Source organism: Choristoneura fumiferana, chromosome 11 (genome assembly GCF_025370935.1).
Source record: "Choristoneura fumiferana chromosome 11, NRCan_CFum_1, whole genome shotgun sequence".
NCBI lineage: Eukaryota > Metazoa > Arthropoda > Insecta > Lepidoptera > Tortricidae > Choristoneura > Choristoneura fumiferana.
The window spans coordinates 9398129-9415064 of NC_133482.1; the positions used below are offsets into that span (position 1 = coordinate 9398129).

Genomic DNA, 16936 nt, shown 5'->3' on the forward strand with positions numbered 1-16936 from the left:
TCAATAATCAAGTAAGCTAAAGGTAAATCGATTGTGGTCAACACTCGGAAAACGCTATCGAACGCAAAGTTTTTTTTTCTTTATAACATCCGTTCCCTATCGGATAAAAAAGCAGAACTGCCAATCGCCTTTGGCATTTTTAAAATTTGATTTATTCAGCTTTTCAAATAAAGCGACATACTATTATTAAAACGAAACGTACGGACAGCTCAAACGAATTCGTTTAAGTTAACAGTTTTTTCATCAAAGTCAGTGATATAGTAAAACGGAATATGCAACTGTTGCACAAATAGACAATTCAGATGACTGAGCACTCTCGACTGGAGTTTCATTTATTGACTAGCAATCGTGATGCTGCCCTGAAGCAAGCCTTTTTTATTTTTCTGTATTTCGCAAGTCATTCTCTGAAATAAACGGCTTTCAATGTTAAGTACGTATTTTATACAAAGCTTTAACATGGAAACCTCTTTTACTCTACAGTATAAATGTTTGAATATAATATTTACGTAAACAAATTGCTGTTGATAAAATCTACACGAGCCACATAATTGCTACTTTGGTCAAATCTAATTAAAATCGCCAGAATATTTGAACACAGAATAAAATTATGTTTAAACTGCATAATATGTCACAGATAAAATATTGCAACATGCCATGTCAGCTTTCCATTTAAGGGCCAGTATAGTATAGACGGACTGCATTCCATCTGCAATGTACCTAACTGCCAACTGCCAGCCGGCACAACTGCACGCAAACTGTACGCTAGCTGCGATTGAAATGTATGGGCAGTTAACAGTTACGATTACATTACAGTCAGAATGAAGTTCATTTTTACTGGCCCTAGCTAACAATATTTTTGTCCCACCTTTGACTAACTTTTCTGTATCAATAACGATTGATATAGAACAGTTAGTGTGTTTCACACGCTTGTCTATAAAGAGTATCTACGAGTAGGTATAAAACTATTCACATTTCATTCTGTTTCTTTGCCCGCAGTGAAGCCAGTTCTTGTCGAGATACAAAACAAGCAAGCCACACTGTCATCGGAGAGATACGTCAATCTGAAATGTGTGTCGGAAGGCAGCCGACCTGCAGCTCAACTTACTTGGTTTAAGGACAATAGAAAATTTAAAAGAGGAAAGGTAAGAATTATATAATTAAGTAGTAAGCTTGCCCGATCGACTTTCTTAGGTTGTCCGCTGCCGTCTGCTTAAGTGACTAAATAAGAAAACAAACAAGCTGAGATATATGGTGCATATGAGAAATTTGTGTCTGTACTCCTGTCCAGTAGTGGTGTAGAGGTATAGTAAGCAGCACGGAATGCTAAGGACCTGGGTTCGATTCTCAGCGCTGGTCTCTTTTTCTGTTTTTTCTGTGCATCTATGTTTCAGTTTGTATTTTCGATATAGAAACTTCTGTATTTATACTTATTATACATATTTCCACTGTAATGAGTGGATGGTAAATAATCTGTTTCAATGACAGCAATGAAGTCATTTGTTTAGACGACAGAAGCAATGAATGAGACGTGGGTGAGCAGCCTCCTCGAGTTCATGCCTCTGCCGGAAGACGACGGGTCGCTGCTGAAGTGCCAGGCCGACAACAGTGCGCTGCCCGGTCAGAGCATCGAAGACTCATACAAGCTGGACGTTGTATGTGAGTATTTGATCCATGAGTTAGGAGATTTAAGCGTAACAATTGGTTTTTAGCGTTTAGAGTTTAGCGTTTTAGCGTTTAGTTAGAGTTACAATACGGCTCACGATTTATCATTATATTATATTTAAGAGCCTGCTCTTGTCGGTGAAGTAAACCGGCTGGAAGAAAACATTTGCTCTGTCTAGATAATGCCTACAAATGTCAAATTTCTGAAATGAGGACTTTTTCTAAGCCTAGATTAACGCAATTAGTGTTTTGAAAATGAAATTCAAATCAAAGCCGTACAAATCAAAGGTACTCATTTTTTTATTTTTTATGACAATATTTACAACAATCCGAACGCATAATTAAATTTAATAATAGAAAACTGAAATGATCTATAAAATAAGATTTTGTTAAAAAAATTAACACAGCATTTTTGCTGACTGTTTTACATTGTTATCAAACCTACATACGTATTCTAAATATCATATCAATCTTACAAAGTTAACTAACACTAGCATTGCTACACAGGTAAATATATAATTAGACTCGTAGGTAAGTGTTATGTAGGTACTAGATTACTGGAAACTGCGGGATGATTGTTGGCATGAGTAATAAATAAATAAATAAATGGTCTTTAAGAGGAGACGTAAAACAAAGACGATGTGTTCTCAATCATATATGTATTGCCGAGCAGACGATGTACGCACACATACAAATTATGACAGTGACAAGAACACAAGTTCAAATCCACCCGCTATTCCTAAACATAACAGTAATGCCTTGATCACACGTACCGAGCAAACTGGCGAGACAGTAAAATGTTTCTCGACCGAGACAGTGATGTAAGCGAGTAACTGTTCACTGTGTTTTTAAATTACGACAGTCAGTTCACTTCAAATATGGCGCGCGCGGCGACGTGACGCCGAGTGGAGAGACAGTACCATGTTCAGACCTGCCGAGTGAGCGAGCGAGACAGTGCGGGGAAGGACACTCGGCCTAGTAGATTGAACGGGAGCCGAGCTACTGTCTCGCCGCTTCGTTCGGCCGAGCGCTCGGCCGAGCACTTGGCGCTGTTTATACGCACCGAGTACCTACTCGACCGAGAGCACTGTCTCGCCCGTTTGCTCGGTACGTGCGATCAAGGCATTATGGTAGGTTTTGCTATAGGTTTAAATGCTATAGGCATAATGTTCAAATTTATTTATTTTATTTTTCTTTTTTTCAACCCTTGCATATTTGCGACTGATAGTGTAAGTACCTACACGGATGGCGGTGTCGTCCGACATCAAAGGCATTTCCAAACTGTTAGAGAGTTCAAAACTGTGACGCCCCCGTGTGCGTTCAAACAACGTTGCTGTTTTACTATAACCTATTATGAACCATTTTATATGTTTAAAGCACTGAGTAAAAGTCAAGTGAATTCTTATTCGGCAACTTAACTTTATCTCATCTATCATTTTGACATTAATCTTTGCCAGACAGCTACCTACAGATAAAACATTATTTTTGCTAATACAGACTTGTGACATTTATGAACATTTTTACACAGTCTTGACAAGCTTTATTCCAGAAGAATAAATGTTGATTTCCGTCGATTTAAAAACAGCAACGAGAAGAAACGCGCTGCCACAAGCAAGCGACCGCAAGAAAATTAGATTTCAAGCAGGATGATAAGATTTCTGACATTGTATTCTCAAAGTAAATTATATTTTATCCATAGTTTAAACAATTAATTGTGTACTATGCTAAACTAATTCAAGTCTTAGTATGCTATAATTGAGTTATCAACCCGCCGGTTTTGAATAAACAACAACGAATTTTTGTTCCGAAGTATTAATAATACAATTTGCCCTACAGCCGAAAGCAAATTGCCCGCTTATTGCTTTATAATTTTGACAATCAACTGCCTAACTCGGTGAGCGTAACGGAATTAACGTTACTTCTTAATTTCGGAAGCATCATTCTCGAAACGAATATTGCTGCGGATCAATAAAGGATTTCGGGCTTAACCAGTTAGCACATCTGCAAGATCGTTAAGCTTAATTATCATTGCTACTTAGCACTCGCTCAGGGCCGTCTCCCGCCATGCACGACACTGCTACGGTGCTAAAATTAGTTATCTCACGGGGTACGTAGGTATCCAAGCGAGATAAAGTGCGCACGGGTTATTTTGATATGAGGCGCCGGAACTCGCGAATAAACAGAGTTTGAGGCGAGTTAATATTATACCGCAGTTATAATATTTCATTTAGTGAACTGTACGCTTAAATATAAACGCAGTACAGTCTAGTTTGCTGTGCAAATAGCCTCAATTCAACAGTAATACCGTTAATTCAAAAAATGATTTCAACACCTATTGCTATAAAATATAATTATGTCAGTGCGATATCGTATGTGAATTGTAACTAAATAAAGTATTTGGTTACATTCTGCAAAATCAACTAAAACACTTCAAGCTTCTAAAGCATGGATATAACTATAATGCAAAGCTGTAAATGGTCGCGCAATCCATTTCGAATCACTAAGTGCCAGATATAGTGCTCGCGTATTTCACAAAATGCCAGTCATACAAAGAGAGCCTGAACGGAACTATGTCACGTCCTGCCGTTGCATATCAACAAGAAACCGAAAAAACGCCGAGCAATGCAAAAAGACAGACAAAAGGGCGCCAATGTACCACGCGTTTTGAAAGGGTGGTCGGAAGTAGACGCGGACAAGAAAAAGGGAATCCTTTGTCCGAGAAACACAATGGGCTGGGAAATATATCTATTCCCACCTAACGTTTAATATCATTACCTATCCCTTCTTGTCTTTAAGAGGATGCCTTACAGGAATATGTATTTGTATGCGAATTGTTATTAGGGAGCAAAAGCACACATTCACTTACTTGAATGCATGCCGATAATCTTACAACTGTACATACTCGTACAAATGTCGGGATGATTTGCAACTGAAAACGTGTTACACTAAGCATTATTACGTCACAGACAAGCTATTATCTCCTCCATCGGCTATTATGCCTCGAAAGGAAATTAAAACTTAGCCCACTAATGCGGAACCCGATAATAATTATGAGTATATTTAGGTAGTATATTAGGTGGTACCCGCACCAAAGGTTGTAAAATGGGCCGCGTGAACGAACTACGAACGGAATTAGCATTAAGCATGGAAACGTCACAGTGTGTTTAATTAAATCCAAGTTCATTCCAGGCAAGACTGAAAATTATATACTTATAAGCTAATTATATACTTACAACCTCATACGCTGTACACTCATTTTCACATCTTTTTTACGAGTAAGTAGATTACATAATAATTATTATGGAATTGATAATAATAATATACTTAACATGACATCATGATGCCAAAACATATGAGGTACTACATAAAAAGCAGAAACGGAAAAATTTGATCATTCATAACACTAAAACACCTCAGGCATATGTAAAATACAAATTATTCATACTTATTGCACGTGTATTGTATTTTTTCCTTATAATTTTACAGTTTGATTATTTTCTGTACAAACGGCACTGCACGGCAGTGCTGTAGTATCGTTACATCTCTTTAAATTACAGCCATCTGACAGTATGTGTAAAGAGTGGCACTGCTTAAGGTTATTGACGCTTTTCATTGTTTAACAATTATGTAAAATACTCCTGTTACTGTTACAGAATGTGAATCCATTTTGTTGTATACTCTCGTAGACGTGCTACGAAGCATGCAATGTGGCTGCTCTATGGAGTAGAAGGTACGCTACGCGAGTGTAGCGCTGGATCGCGAAGAATGCTACGCCGTAGCTCTCGTCTATTGCTTTATAATAATACTAGCTTATGCCCGCGACTTCGCCCGCGTGGAATTCGGTTATCGCGCGCTGTTTCCTCGGGAACTGAGAATTTTTCCGGGATAAAAAGTAGTACTATCTCTATGCCAAAAACCACGTCGATCCGTCGCTCCGTTTCGACGTGAAAGACGGACAAACATACAAACACACAAACTTTCGCATTCATAATATGAGTATGGATGTACAAATCTATACCCGTGACTTCGCTCGCGTGATCCGTCAAGTCTGGCAGTTGAATTTGATATTGCGGGATTTTACTAAATTACTTACTTATACGCAAATTATACCTAACTTACCCGTATAAGTAGTCGTTTCAGGTAAACAAGTTTAGGGCAATCCGTGACATTAATATCTATTGATATTGAGTAGCTACACAAATAGTTATAACTAATCAAAAAACTGTGATATTCATGGAACAATAGTTTTGAGTTTTGAGAGATAGCCAAAGTTATAAAACACGTATAAAACGAGTTGTCGCTACAGCCTAACAAAAGGCTATAGATGCAAATACGCGTAATGTTACGTATAATTTATCGCAGCAAGATTAGTCCCGCGAGGCCTAACCGGAATACATCATTTTCGGCGGCAGGGAGCAAGAACACGCGTCACCTACCAGATTCTAATTAAAATTTATTTTGTACGTTTGGATGTTTGTTTTATTTCGACTCGGTTGTTTATTTTGAAAGAGGCCCCGCGGGCTCATAAAACCAAAACCTCGATTCGCAGGATATATGTTAATGAGCACATGTTTATTTAAAGTTTCAGCGTTCACTACCGACCTGTGAGCGGTTTAGTGTTATGTAAATAATATACTTATCGGGATTTTTATTTTATCGTGTATTAATGTTGCTATTAGGTACGTACCAAAGTAATACAATTTACCTGTGGGGAGTAGGTAATAATATGCAGAAAAGGAGCTAGTGTGGAGCAAAAAATGTTCATACATGTGTTGTACTAATAGTCAACAACTGAAAAAAAAACTGTTACGTCAAAAGTCAAACAAAAATTAAAAAAATAATATTTAAGCAATTACAATGCATTAAAATAATGCATATTTTTATTTCATAAACTTATAACATAATAATAGTCTAGCTTACAATACAATGTCGTTCAGAAATTGAACAGGAATAGTACAGTCAATGGTCGTTAAACCGATTCACAATTTAGTTTCCTTTACTTAACAGGGCTATTCTTGTTGATAGGTACTATTATAAAATATGTATGTCAACCTACTTAATTATCATTTACCATCACCCACAGTAATGTTTTAGGTATATTTGTTTTCTGTCACATTAACACGAGTACAAAATACCATCGCCCACTGGTATATGTCGCAGTGCTCTGCCCAAAAAATAAACGTTGCCCTCTCTTATTTATCCTTTATTTCGGTTGCCAAATATGTACACGTTGATTATCCCGACCACAGTGTTTCAATGAGCCTCGGAGGCGTGACGTATACCGTACCAAAATGAAACTTTCGGCGAGGGCAGTTTACGTCCCGTGTGCCCGACCCGGACTTGTTGGAAACTAATTCGGTCTAATTTAGTCTGCGACGTCGCGTCTCGCAGACTAACAGACACTCGTAGAAACTCCAGACTGGTAGACGCTCGCATCACGTAGAGTCGCAGACATCCGTAGCCCACAAACGCACGGCTTACGCCAGCTCACGGTGTCACTCGGTCTGAAGGATTAATTTGGCTTTGTCCGTCTTAGTTCTGCCGTTGTTTGTTCGATTCACTGGAAAACAATGTTATAGGATAGCGTTATTAGTGCTCCTTTTATCGTTTTCTTTGAAATGGTTATTTGGAAGAAACGCTCTTAAGCTTCAAATCGCCAATTGTCTACCGCTTTTTATGTTTTGTGAACTCACTGTACCGAGTTGTGGTGTTCAATAAAGAATACCTGTGTTGTAATTCTTGCCGTAATTTAATAATTTTGGTTATTAATTATTTTTTTATGAAGGGCAATGATTTGCTCTACTGAAGCGACTGACTAAATAAAGTTAAATATTTAAGTCTTTAAGCTATTTTCTGTCATAAACTAACAACACGTAGGTACTCTAATTTAGTCAAAGGTCTTACAAACCTAATACAATGTCTTCTCAATCCCAAAATTGTAAGTACTTAATGCAATTGCCATTTACTAATCAAACAAACATTCAAAGGGACCTTTAAAGTTCGCAAACAAAATAATATTACATAAAAACTAATACTGAAGCGGTAAACACGGTCAGGGCCTGAATGACACTGACAACACAAAATTTACAAACATTTGTAAGCGGACAACCTCCAACTTGTATTAAAAGCTGTACGCTAACAAGAGATGCCCACTACGTAATTAAAAGCCGGTTAGAGCTGGTGAGTCGACACAACATCAACAGTTAACATCCACCGAGGACAGTCCAAAAACTAATTCTGACTGGACGAACGACGCACAATATAAATAACGCCGCAGTAAGGTGCTACAAAATAGTATTGTGCTGTGGAAAACTTCCGTGTAAACTATATATTTTGTTTATCGCTGTGTAAGTGTTTTTTGCACATAGCGACGAAAAATGACTCCATCAAATACATTGAACAGTATAGGTATCGGGTAAAAATACTCATAACAACGACATCACAAATTAATTTAGCGATGGAAAAAATAACTTTTAATCCTCTCTAATTGAATTTTACCATGGTATTTATACAAGTCACACTGTTAACACTGATTAAATATACACTGTCAGGCTTATAAATTAGTAAATATTAGTACATTTGTAAAACAATATAAATTGTCAGGTTTTCTATTATCTTTACCCGAGAAAGATTTGTTTTATTAAGGAAATTCAATACCTTAAAAATACAGTTGTCTCAGTTGTGTTTTATGAGGGATTTTCGTCGGATAGCAACGTCCTGTTACACGAAAGGCTTAACTTAAAATTAACTCTGCTTATAATCTTCACAAGCCAGGTACTATTTTTGCGGTAAATAATAAACGGGAATGATTTAAGGCTTCACTGATTAACATTATGTCGTCTTTTAATGAAATTTATCTCGCGTTTCATCGTTTAACAAATGTGAAAAATTCACTTCAGTGATTCAGGTCTGCTTAATTTCACTTTAATAAGAAGTTAGTTCTGAAAGTTCACAAATTTCACTTCCATAATGTCCTAAGAAATCTCCTTTCAAAGTTACGACGTTTATTTATCTTGATCCCATTTTTTCATTACCTATCACACGCCGTCCCGGTCCATTTACAAATATTATTAAGCTAAGATTTATTCCATCTGCCGCCTTTTCCCTTACATCTGTTTTATCTCATTAGTAACTTGACGGAAAAATTCCGTAACGGGACGGTCACTCGAAGAACAGCGAGGAAACACGCTGACTATTACGACAGAGGAAATTAATTTCCAAATATAAATAAATTCCATTTGCTTCTGCTCGGCGAACCGTAACACATTTAGAGCGGGGGAATTTCTCCCGGCGCGAATCGTTTTGGCAACAATTTAAGCAGGAATCGCAAATGTTTATTTGCTGGCGCGTTCGCGGCGGCCGCGGGGCGGCGTCGTTATAGGTCTTTAATGGCCAATAAAATGTCACCGCCCGCACCCGCGGTTAAATGTGCACCTGAAGCGCCCCCGCGGCTCGCTTCGCACCTCCAAGCGCGATTTCAAGAAAACGTCTCCGCTCGCTATTTACCTACTACTACTCTTCTTAAACTTAAGAGTTATACTCTTGTCGGTGGAGTATCTTCCACACATCCCTCCTTTGAGCCATCTTTCTAACCTCTTGATACGACGCGACGCCGACTTTCTCCCTTATCTGATCGATGTAGCTGCGCCTAGGTCGACCTCTTTCATTTACTACTATAACTTATTTTTTTCATACTGATTGAACCAAAATAAATCTCTTTTTCTTTCTTACATTTACAATGCAATAATTGAATCCAGGGGCAAATAATTCTTCGGTCGGTCGAGTACTTGAACAATATTATCCAAAATTGAAAGTGATTAAAGTGTCCACCCAAGAATGAATATATACGTAATAATACTAAATATAACGTAAGTATAACGTAAATTTACCGGTACCTACGTTATAAGAATCTGAAATAGTAAACATGCTGTACCTTGGGTGTCAATACTTTGAGCAAGCATTTTCTTCTTAGTTTACCTTGACAATATTTTTAGGAACCAGGAGCGGATATGAAATAAAAAAAACAATTGTCAGGCTAGTTTACAAAATAATCGATCATATCAAAAATCACACACACAATTTTAAAGGAAACAATCTCCTAAATCTACACACGATAATCAAAGAAAATAGCCACAAAATAACCACTTAACTGAAATCCGTGACGAAACCAAACCACCTCTCGGTGTGAGCGCTGACCGGCAAAAAGTCAGGTACCCGAACTGACACATAGTTTTATTGGAGTTGGCGTGACGTCACAGCATCCTACCGTACGAATTTTAGTGCTACCCTAACAATATTTACAAAGCCCAAAGCATTAGTACAAAATACTCTTTTCTGAATTTTCTCAACGCTTAAGCACATAGTAATCCTACTTTGAACATTTATTTACATTAAATTTATACTTTCATTTTCTTCCCAAGAGATATTATGGTAGGCATCACCATGTAGGTTTTATCCCCTAGACTCATCGCCCTTAGAGATCCGTAACACGAGGATTTAGTGGCCATTCGCAGCTATTTGTGAGTGAGTTACAGAATTTGCGCTCATAACGCTGGGGATAACGCCGCGCCGCTCAAACGGTCTATCGCCCTAGAGCTAAAAATACAATTTTAGGGTTCTTCGTTTTTTTCTGATTATGTTTAGCAATAGCAGCTTTACCTAATTCATACCTTCGGTCTCGGTACAAGACAGTTTATCCAGATTAGTTATTTTTACCCGACTGCGAAGAAGGAGGGTTATGTGTTTGACGCGTATGTATGTATATTCCTATGTCCTCTCGTAACTACTCAATGGCTGGACCGATTTAGATAATTTATTAGCTTATTGTTTTCTGTGATGTCTCAAAATACTATTACAGTATCTTTCGAAAAAATACAATATAAATGAAAAGAAATTAAATGAAATGAATGGTGATGAATGGGAAAATAAATGAAGCAAAAAATAAAGATTACCAAATGGATATAACTAAAATAAGTTGTACAGTCGAACAAACTTAATCATGACACAGGGTGGAACCTTTGTGCTACTAATGTCATGTTGACATCTGATACTTTTGTCAAGGAAATCATAGTGAAATTGATTATTAAAAGGTTCCACCCTGGGATTCAATTTGTTCGACCGTATGTACCGACAATAAACTGTCAGCTAAAAAATTTAATGTCAACAGTGATGAACAATCAATATTTATAGTGGATAAAGCCTCATTTAGATGGTAAACACGGCGAGGTAAAATAATTGCACGGGCCTAAGCCAAGTGCTTTTAACTCTGACATGGATAAGAATTTACGTACAATGCGGCATGTATGGAGGATGACCGCTTTCTGTAAGAGTGTGTATGCGGATCGGTGTATATCGAAAGCGCTGAGGCTAGCATAAAGTGTTTTTGGAATATCGCCTGTTGTGGAGAGAATGGTCGGAACAGTCTTTATAGTATGGGCCTGCCACTGTGTTTTAATCTCAACTGAAAGATATGTGTATTTGGTAGTCTTGTCTGTATGTGTGTTGTCTGTAAGTTGTGGGTGTTACAGATGGCATGTCTATGAGGGTTACTAATTTGTTGTTTGTCAATAAATGAGGCTTTATGATAGAACAACAGGTTGTTACGCAATTTCCTTATTCCACTTTTCCCTCTCGTTCTTTCTGGCTTTTGATATCTTACCCTATTTTTGTCTTTATCGTTTAGATCCTCCCGTAGTCTCGCTGTCGCTGGGCAGCACGCTCAACCCCCACGACATAAAGGAGGGGGACGACGTTTACTTCGAGTGCTCCGTACGTGCCAACCCCAGGGAACACCGGATATCATGGTACCACAATGTGAGTATGCTGGCAGTGCAAAATGCAGAGTTGGATATTAGGATGCTATGGAATTAAATAAATAAATAAATATCACGGGACAATTCACACCAATTGACCTAGTCCCAAAGTAAGCTTAGGAAAGCTTGTATTATGGGTACTAAGCAACGGATAAATATAATTATATAGATATATATTTAAATACATATTAAACAACCAAGACCCGAGAACAAATTCTTCATATAAATATCTGCCCCGTCACGGGAATCGAACCTGGGACCTCAAGCTTCGTAGTCAGGTTCTCTAACCACATCCCTAGGCCATCTGGTCATCTAAAATTTTTCATTTAAATGTACCTAACATTTTATTGCACTTTAATTTTTTTTAAACAGTTAACATTACCAAAGCAGAGTTGTACCATAAAATCTTTTTAAAAAATATTTTTGTTAAAGTACTAAAATAAATAAATGTAAGTTACTGACTTAGGATATAGGTTAAGGTTTACCGTAGGAGATAGGCTAGCAACCGCCCCTGTCACTATTGTACCTTTTTTTGTCAAACTTTAAACCTAAAATTTCTAAAAGTGGCTCCGAAGCGGTAACGTTTCGTGTGCTCGGCCAGCGGCCTACCTCATTTGGGAATACAGGCGTGATGTTTGTTTGTGTGTGTGTGTGCGTGCGACTGTGCGTGCGTGAACAATGAGCCACATTAATGGCAGCCACTATATTTGTTTACAATAAAATAACGTATCTACATAATATTATTACTCAACTCTCGTGAAATATATGAAACTAAAACATTAAACTCACGATTATTAGTTCCGTTAAATTGATTGTAAGCAAATAGTAGGTAAAATTTAGGTTTTATCCTCATGCGGGGCAGATATTTTTATGAAAAACACGAATGGTTGTTCTCGAGTCTTTAGTATAAATATAAATAAATAAATATAACGGGACAATTAACACCAATTAACCTAGTCCCAAAGTAAGCTTAGCAAAGCTTGTGTTATGGGTACTAAGCAACGGATAAATATAATTATTTAGATAGATACATACTTAAATACATATTAAACACCCAAGACCCGACAACAAACATTCGTATTTTTCATACAAATATCTGCCCCGACACGGGAATCGAACCCGGAACCTCAAGCTTCGTAGTCAGGTTCTCTAACCACTAGGCCATCTGGTCGTAATTCGAGTATGTATTTTAAGTATGTATATATCCATTTATATATGTTTATCCGTTGCCTAAAAAAACTTAAAAGCTTTGCTTACCTTACCTTGAGGTCAATTGGTGTCAAGTTTCCCGTGACAATTGGACAGCGTTATGCAATAAGCGATCAAGCGACAATGAGTTGAAACCGAGAAAATGAGTTTGTAAAATTTTAAATTTAAATCAGTTGCTGTAAGTGCATTTTTTGAGTTAAAGTACAATTATTACTGTACAGTTGTAGAAGTGTACATAATTATTACAAGTTAAAATAAAATTGCGATATGTATTTAAATTTTTAAATTATTTACGTTTTTCCGCTTAGTTCGTTATAGCACTAAATCTATGATCAGGCTAATTTATTTTAGTAATAACGTACTATACGACAGAATTGTCGCTTGATTATTTAATGCTTATTGTTTTAGGTGAAATATAAAACAGAATAAGATTATATCCAAATATTTCAATACACTTTTTTAATTTAAGTCAAATAAATACTATGTTAAATGTATGACTTGTAAGCTAAACAATCTCCTTCCGACCAATTTTATGAAAAGCATCAATATGGCTTGGTTTTAAGCCAAAAATAAATATATAGTGATTTTTAATTGGTGGTCAGGAATAAGAAAAAGCGATAAAGAAAGACGATCATACTGAATAACTTTTGCCAAGGACCCAATACGAAAATCAGCTATTCCTCTGCAGCGGGGAGTCAGGCAAAGAGATGTGATCTCTCCGAAACTGTTCATCGTTGCATTGGAGGATGCTTTTAAGGTTCTGAACTTGAAAGGACGAGTCATCAACATTACTGGCGAGTACTTCACTCACCTTTGATTCGCCGACGATATTTTAGTCATGGCTGAGACCATGGAGGACCTCAGTATGCTCGCTGACCTCAGTAGAGTTCATTTATTTATTTAATGAAATTGCACAGTACATACATTTTACAGTTAGTACAACCCAGTAAGGGTGTTGCAGTAATATCTAACTGAGATGGCCTGAAAATGAACATGGACAAGACGAAAGTCATGTCTAATGTTCATGTTAATTCGATATTGCGTTTTTATAATAACGGGAACGGTAAAACCAAAAGAATTATCGACAACTTTTGGGCGCTTCATTCGTTATTGAGATTATAAATGTCTGTTTATTTATTTTGTAAAAGTAACTTTGTCGCATGATTCTTTTTAACGTAACGAATGTTTGCTTAGGTTCATACAAATGTTGATGTGTCGCTTGATTCTACCCCTTATAATAAGGCAGTAGAAATCATTTTTGTAACGGAAAATAGTCGAGTACATAGTTTCTCATGCTTAGAATCGACCTGCATTCATAACTTTTTTTCTTCGATTTTGTCGCTTAGGTCGTTATTGCATAACGCAGTCCAATTATTATTTTATTATTATAAGTCAGGAATGTTCTAATAGCCAAATATTACTCTTAGGACAAGCCAGTGGTCCACAACCTGACGTCTGGCGTGATTGTCAGCACCAAGTCACTGGTTATGCAAAAGGTGACGCGTGACCACGGCGGCGACTACGCCTGCCGCGCCGCCAACTCGCTCGGTGTGAAACTCCTAGCCAACCTACGCGGCTCAGCATACAGTGTAAGCTATTTTAGGATTATGTACCTGAAAAGTAAGGAAATTCGTTAAGGAGTCATTTTGCTGTCGACTTGTCTCTCTGTAATGACCCTTTTTAGGGTTCCGTAGTCAACTAAATAGGAACCCATGTATCCGTCTGTCTGTCTGTCTGTCTATCCCGGGCTAAGCTCAGAGACCGTAAGTACTATAAAGCTGTAATTTGCATGAATATACATATCAGTCACGCCGACAAAGTGGTAAAATAAAAATAAATATTTTAGGGTACCTACCTCCGATAGACGTACCTAAATTGGGATGATTTTTTATCGACTAACCCTTTAGTGTAAGATGTCGTTGGATAGGTTTTTAAAACCATGTGGGGGGGGGGGGGGTTGCTAAGACGATTTTTCTATTCAGTGATATATTTGCGAAATATTCATTAAAATCGAGCGAAATTGAAATTCGTAATGGTAGTAAATATATCAAATTTACAAGGAAAATCATAGCGGCTAAGACTGCATGAGAATTATTAGTAGTATAAGAGAGCAGCCTAAGGTATATAAATACAAAATCCTTAGAAAAATATTACTTAATTTTTTCGTAATGGCTACGGAACCCTATCTTGGGCGTGTCCGACAAGCTCTTGGCCGGTTTTTCTTAGGAACGCATGGAGGTATAAAACTAAAAATATAAACCAATCTAAAGCAACCGTAAAAATGTTTTCTAAATTCCCGTGATCGAATACAATCACTTAAAACTCATACAAAAACGTGGGAATCAAAAGCTATAACGTATTTTTAGTTGCTATAGATTTGTTAAATATGGCAAGAAGTATAGAAAAAAATGCCAGTGCTCTGCAAAATATTACTTTACCTTTTCGTAGAAATGCCAAGCCTTATTTACACCTTCATAGAGTCGATAAATAAACTTACGTTTTTCACGCCAAAATGCTAATCAAAACTACAGATTGAATACCTACACCATCCAGCACACAGTAATATTATTTTATATTTAAAATAACTATATATGTTAAATACAGCAAATAAGTTAAAATTAGACACTGATAAAAAATAAAAATAAACTTTGCGGAGAAACAAAAAGTTAGGACAATGGGAAGCAAATGGTATCCTTGTCTGAAAAGTAACATAACTTTCACAAATACTAACAAAATAGTAGTATTTGTTCAAAAGTATCGTTCAATATCTATTCTCGTTCCCGAAAAGGTTTTTTTTCTTCGGCTTAAATCAAGCTTCAAAGATAGAAATAAGAAACTTTACCCAACTCGTTTGAGATGACGGCAGCTCTCTTAACTTTAAATGTCTTTGTAATCAGTAGACTAATTAAAAAAACGTTTAGTTGAATTCAAGAACAGTTCCACGAACATTGTATCTAATTAAGCTTTAATTGTAGACATAATACTGTAGAAACTTTCTCTTGAAATCATAAAATGTAGGTATATTGAGCAAACTGAATTAACATTTATGCTAACTATTGATAAAATCGACACCTCTAATTTAACAAAAACAGTAAAAATTTGTACGAAAAACTACATTGTTTTTCATTTACTAACATCATAAAATTACATAATGCGAATTATTGTAACGATAAAATGTATTTCACCCCCTAAATGTATTCATTTGAGAACTTGAGCCTCTGACAAACTGACAGACAACATAGCGACGACAATAGGGATTTAATTCGCAAACTTCGGGCATGAAACCCTAAAAATTAAGTCTCCGATAAGTAAATTGAGACAAAGATTACTTTTCCGATCAAAATTGGAGAGTCTTTTGTCCCCCTATTGTCAACAGAGTGCTAATAAATTTCGTTCCATCTCGAGAGGGGTCTTAAAGCTTTTGCTGACTGCAGTATCAATCATTCTCGAAGAGATCCAAACAAAGATTAGTTACAGTCAACGGGTTGAAAGGAGAGGAATGTATTGAGATACGAATAATTCGCTTTTCGGTAAACAGAAGTAATTGATTCTCTCCCACCGTGACGGCCCCTGCTGCTAAACCGACCGATACATTTTGGTAAAAGGACATCAAATCTACCAATCAATTTGTGTTTGGAACGACACAAATGAAGGTCATTTTACAAACCTCTTTACCTATTTTATATACTTACCCATCCATCCGACCGTTCATTTTGAAGATTAGGTAACTCGGCAGCTTAGTTTCACCCCATTCTAAGAATCCATCAATCAATATCTAATAGAAACTATATCCATAGGTATTAATTTACTGGCAGTTGTGATCAATGTGGTAACAAACAGGGCAAGTTCTATTAGGGAGTAGCGAGTGCGGGTGTCGAGCGCGCGCGGCGCGGGCATCAATCATTGGCGCAGGAGCCGCGAAGATTTACGCCGTCAACGTCACCGCGTACGACCATCTGAACGACGACAAATGTGCGCTTTGTTCCATTCCTATTTGTTACTTCACCTCGTTTGTTCCTGTTCCGCACTTTGTACCGTTAGCGGAACTTTTGTTTGTATTGCGGCAACAAATCTGAACCGCGAAAGAGTAGCAATTTACTCGCTGCCGGCGCGTGATCGCAAAACAAAGCGGCGTTACCTTAATCACATACATATTTATATTTCCGTCCCGTTATAGTAATCCTTCGTCGGAGGGGTTGCTTAACGCGAGCAAATATTTGAGAATTTAATGAAAATCTAAGGCTGCCGAGAGC

At 37.1% G+C, this 16936-nt stretch overlaps 1 protein-coding gene across 7 annotated transcripts in view; it reads left to right on the top strand.

Moving 5' to 3' along the window:
- The window catches only part of LOC141432704 (kin of IRRE-like protein 2), a 104916-nt gene that overhangs the window by 54554 nt on the left and 33426 nt on the right, over positions 1 to 16936 (top strand). For all 7 annotated transcript variants that reach the window (XM_074094429.1, XM_074094432.1, XM_074094428.1 and 4 more), the window contains exons 7-8: positions 997 to 1142; positions 1506 to 1656. In XM_074094429.1, coding sequence (XP_073950530.1) covers positions 997 to 1142; positions 1506 to 1656 — 297 coding nt within the window. The remainder of the gene's footprint in view (positions 1 to 996; positions 1143 to 1505; positions 1657 to 16936) is intronic.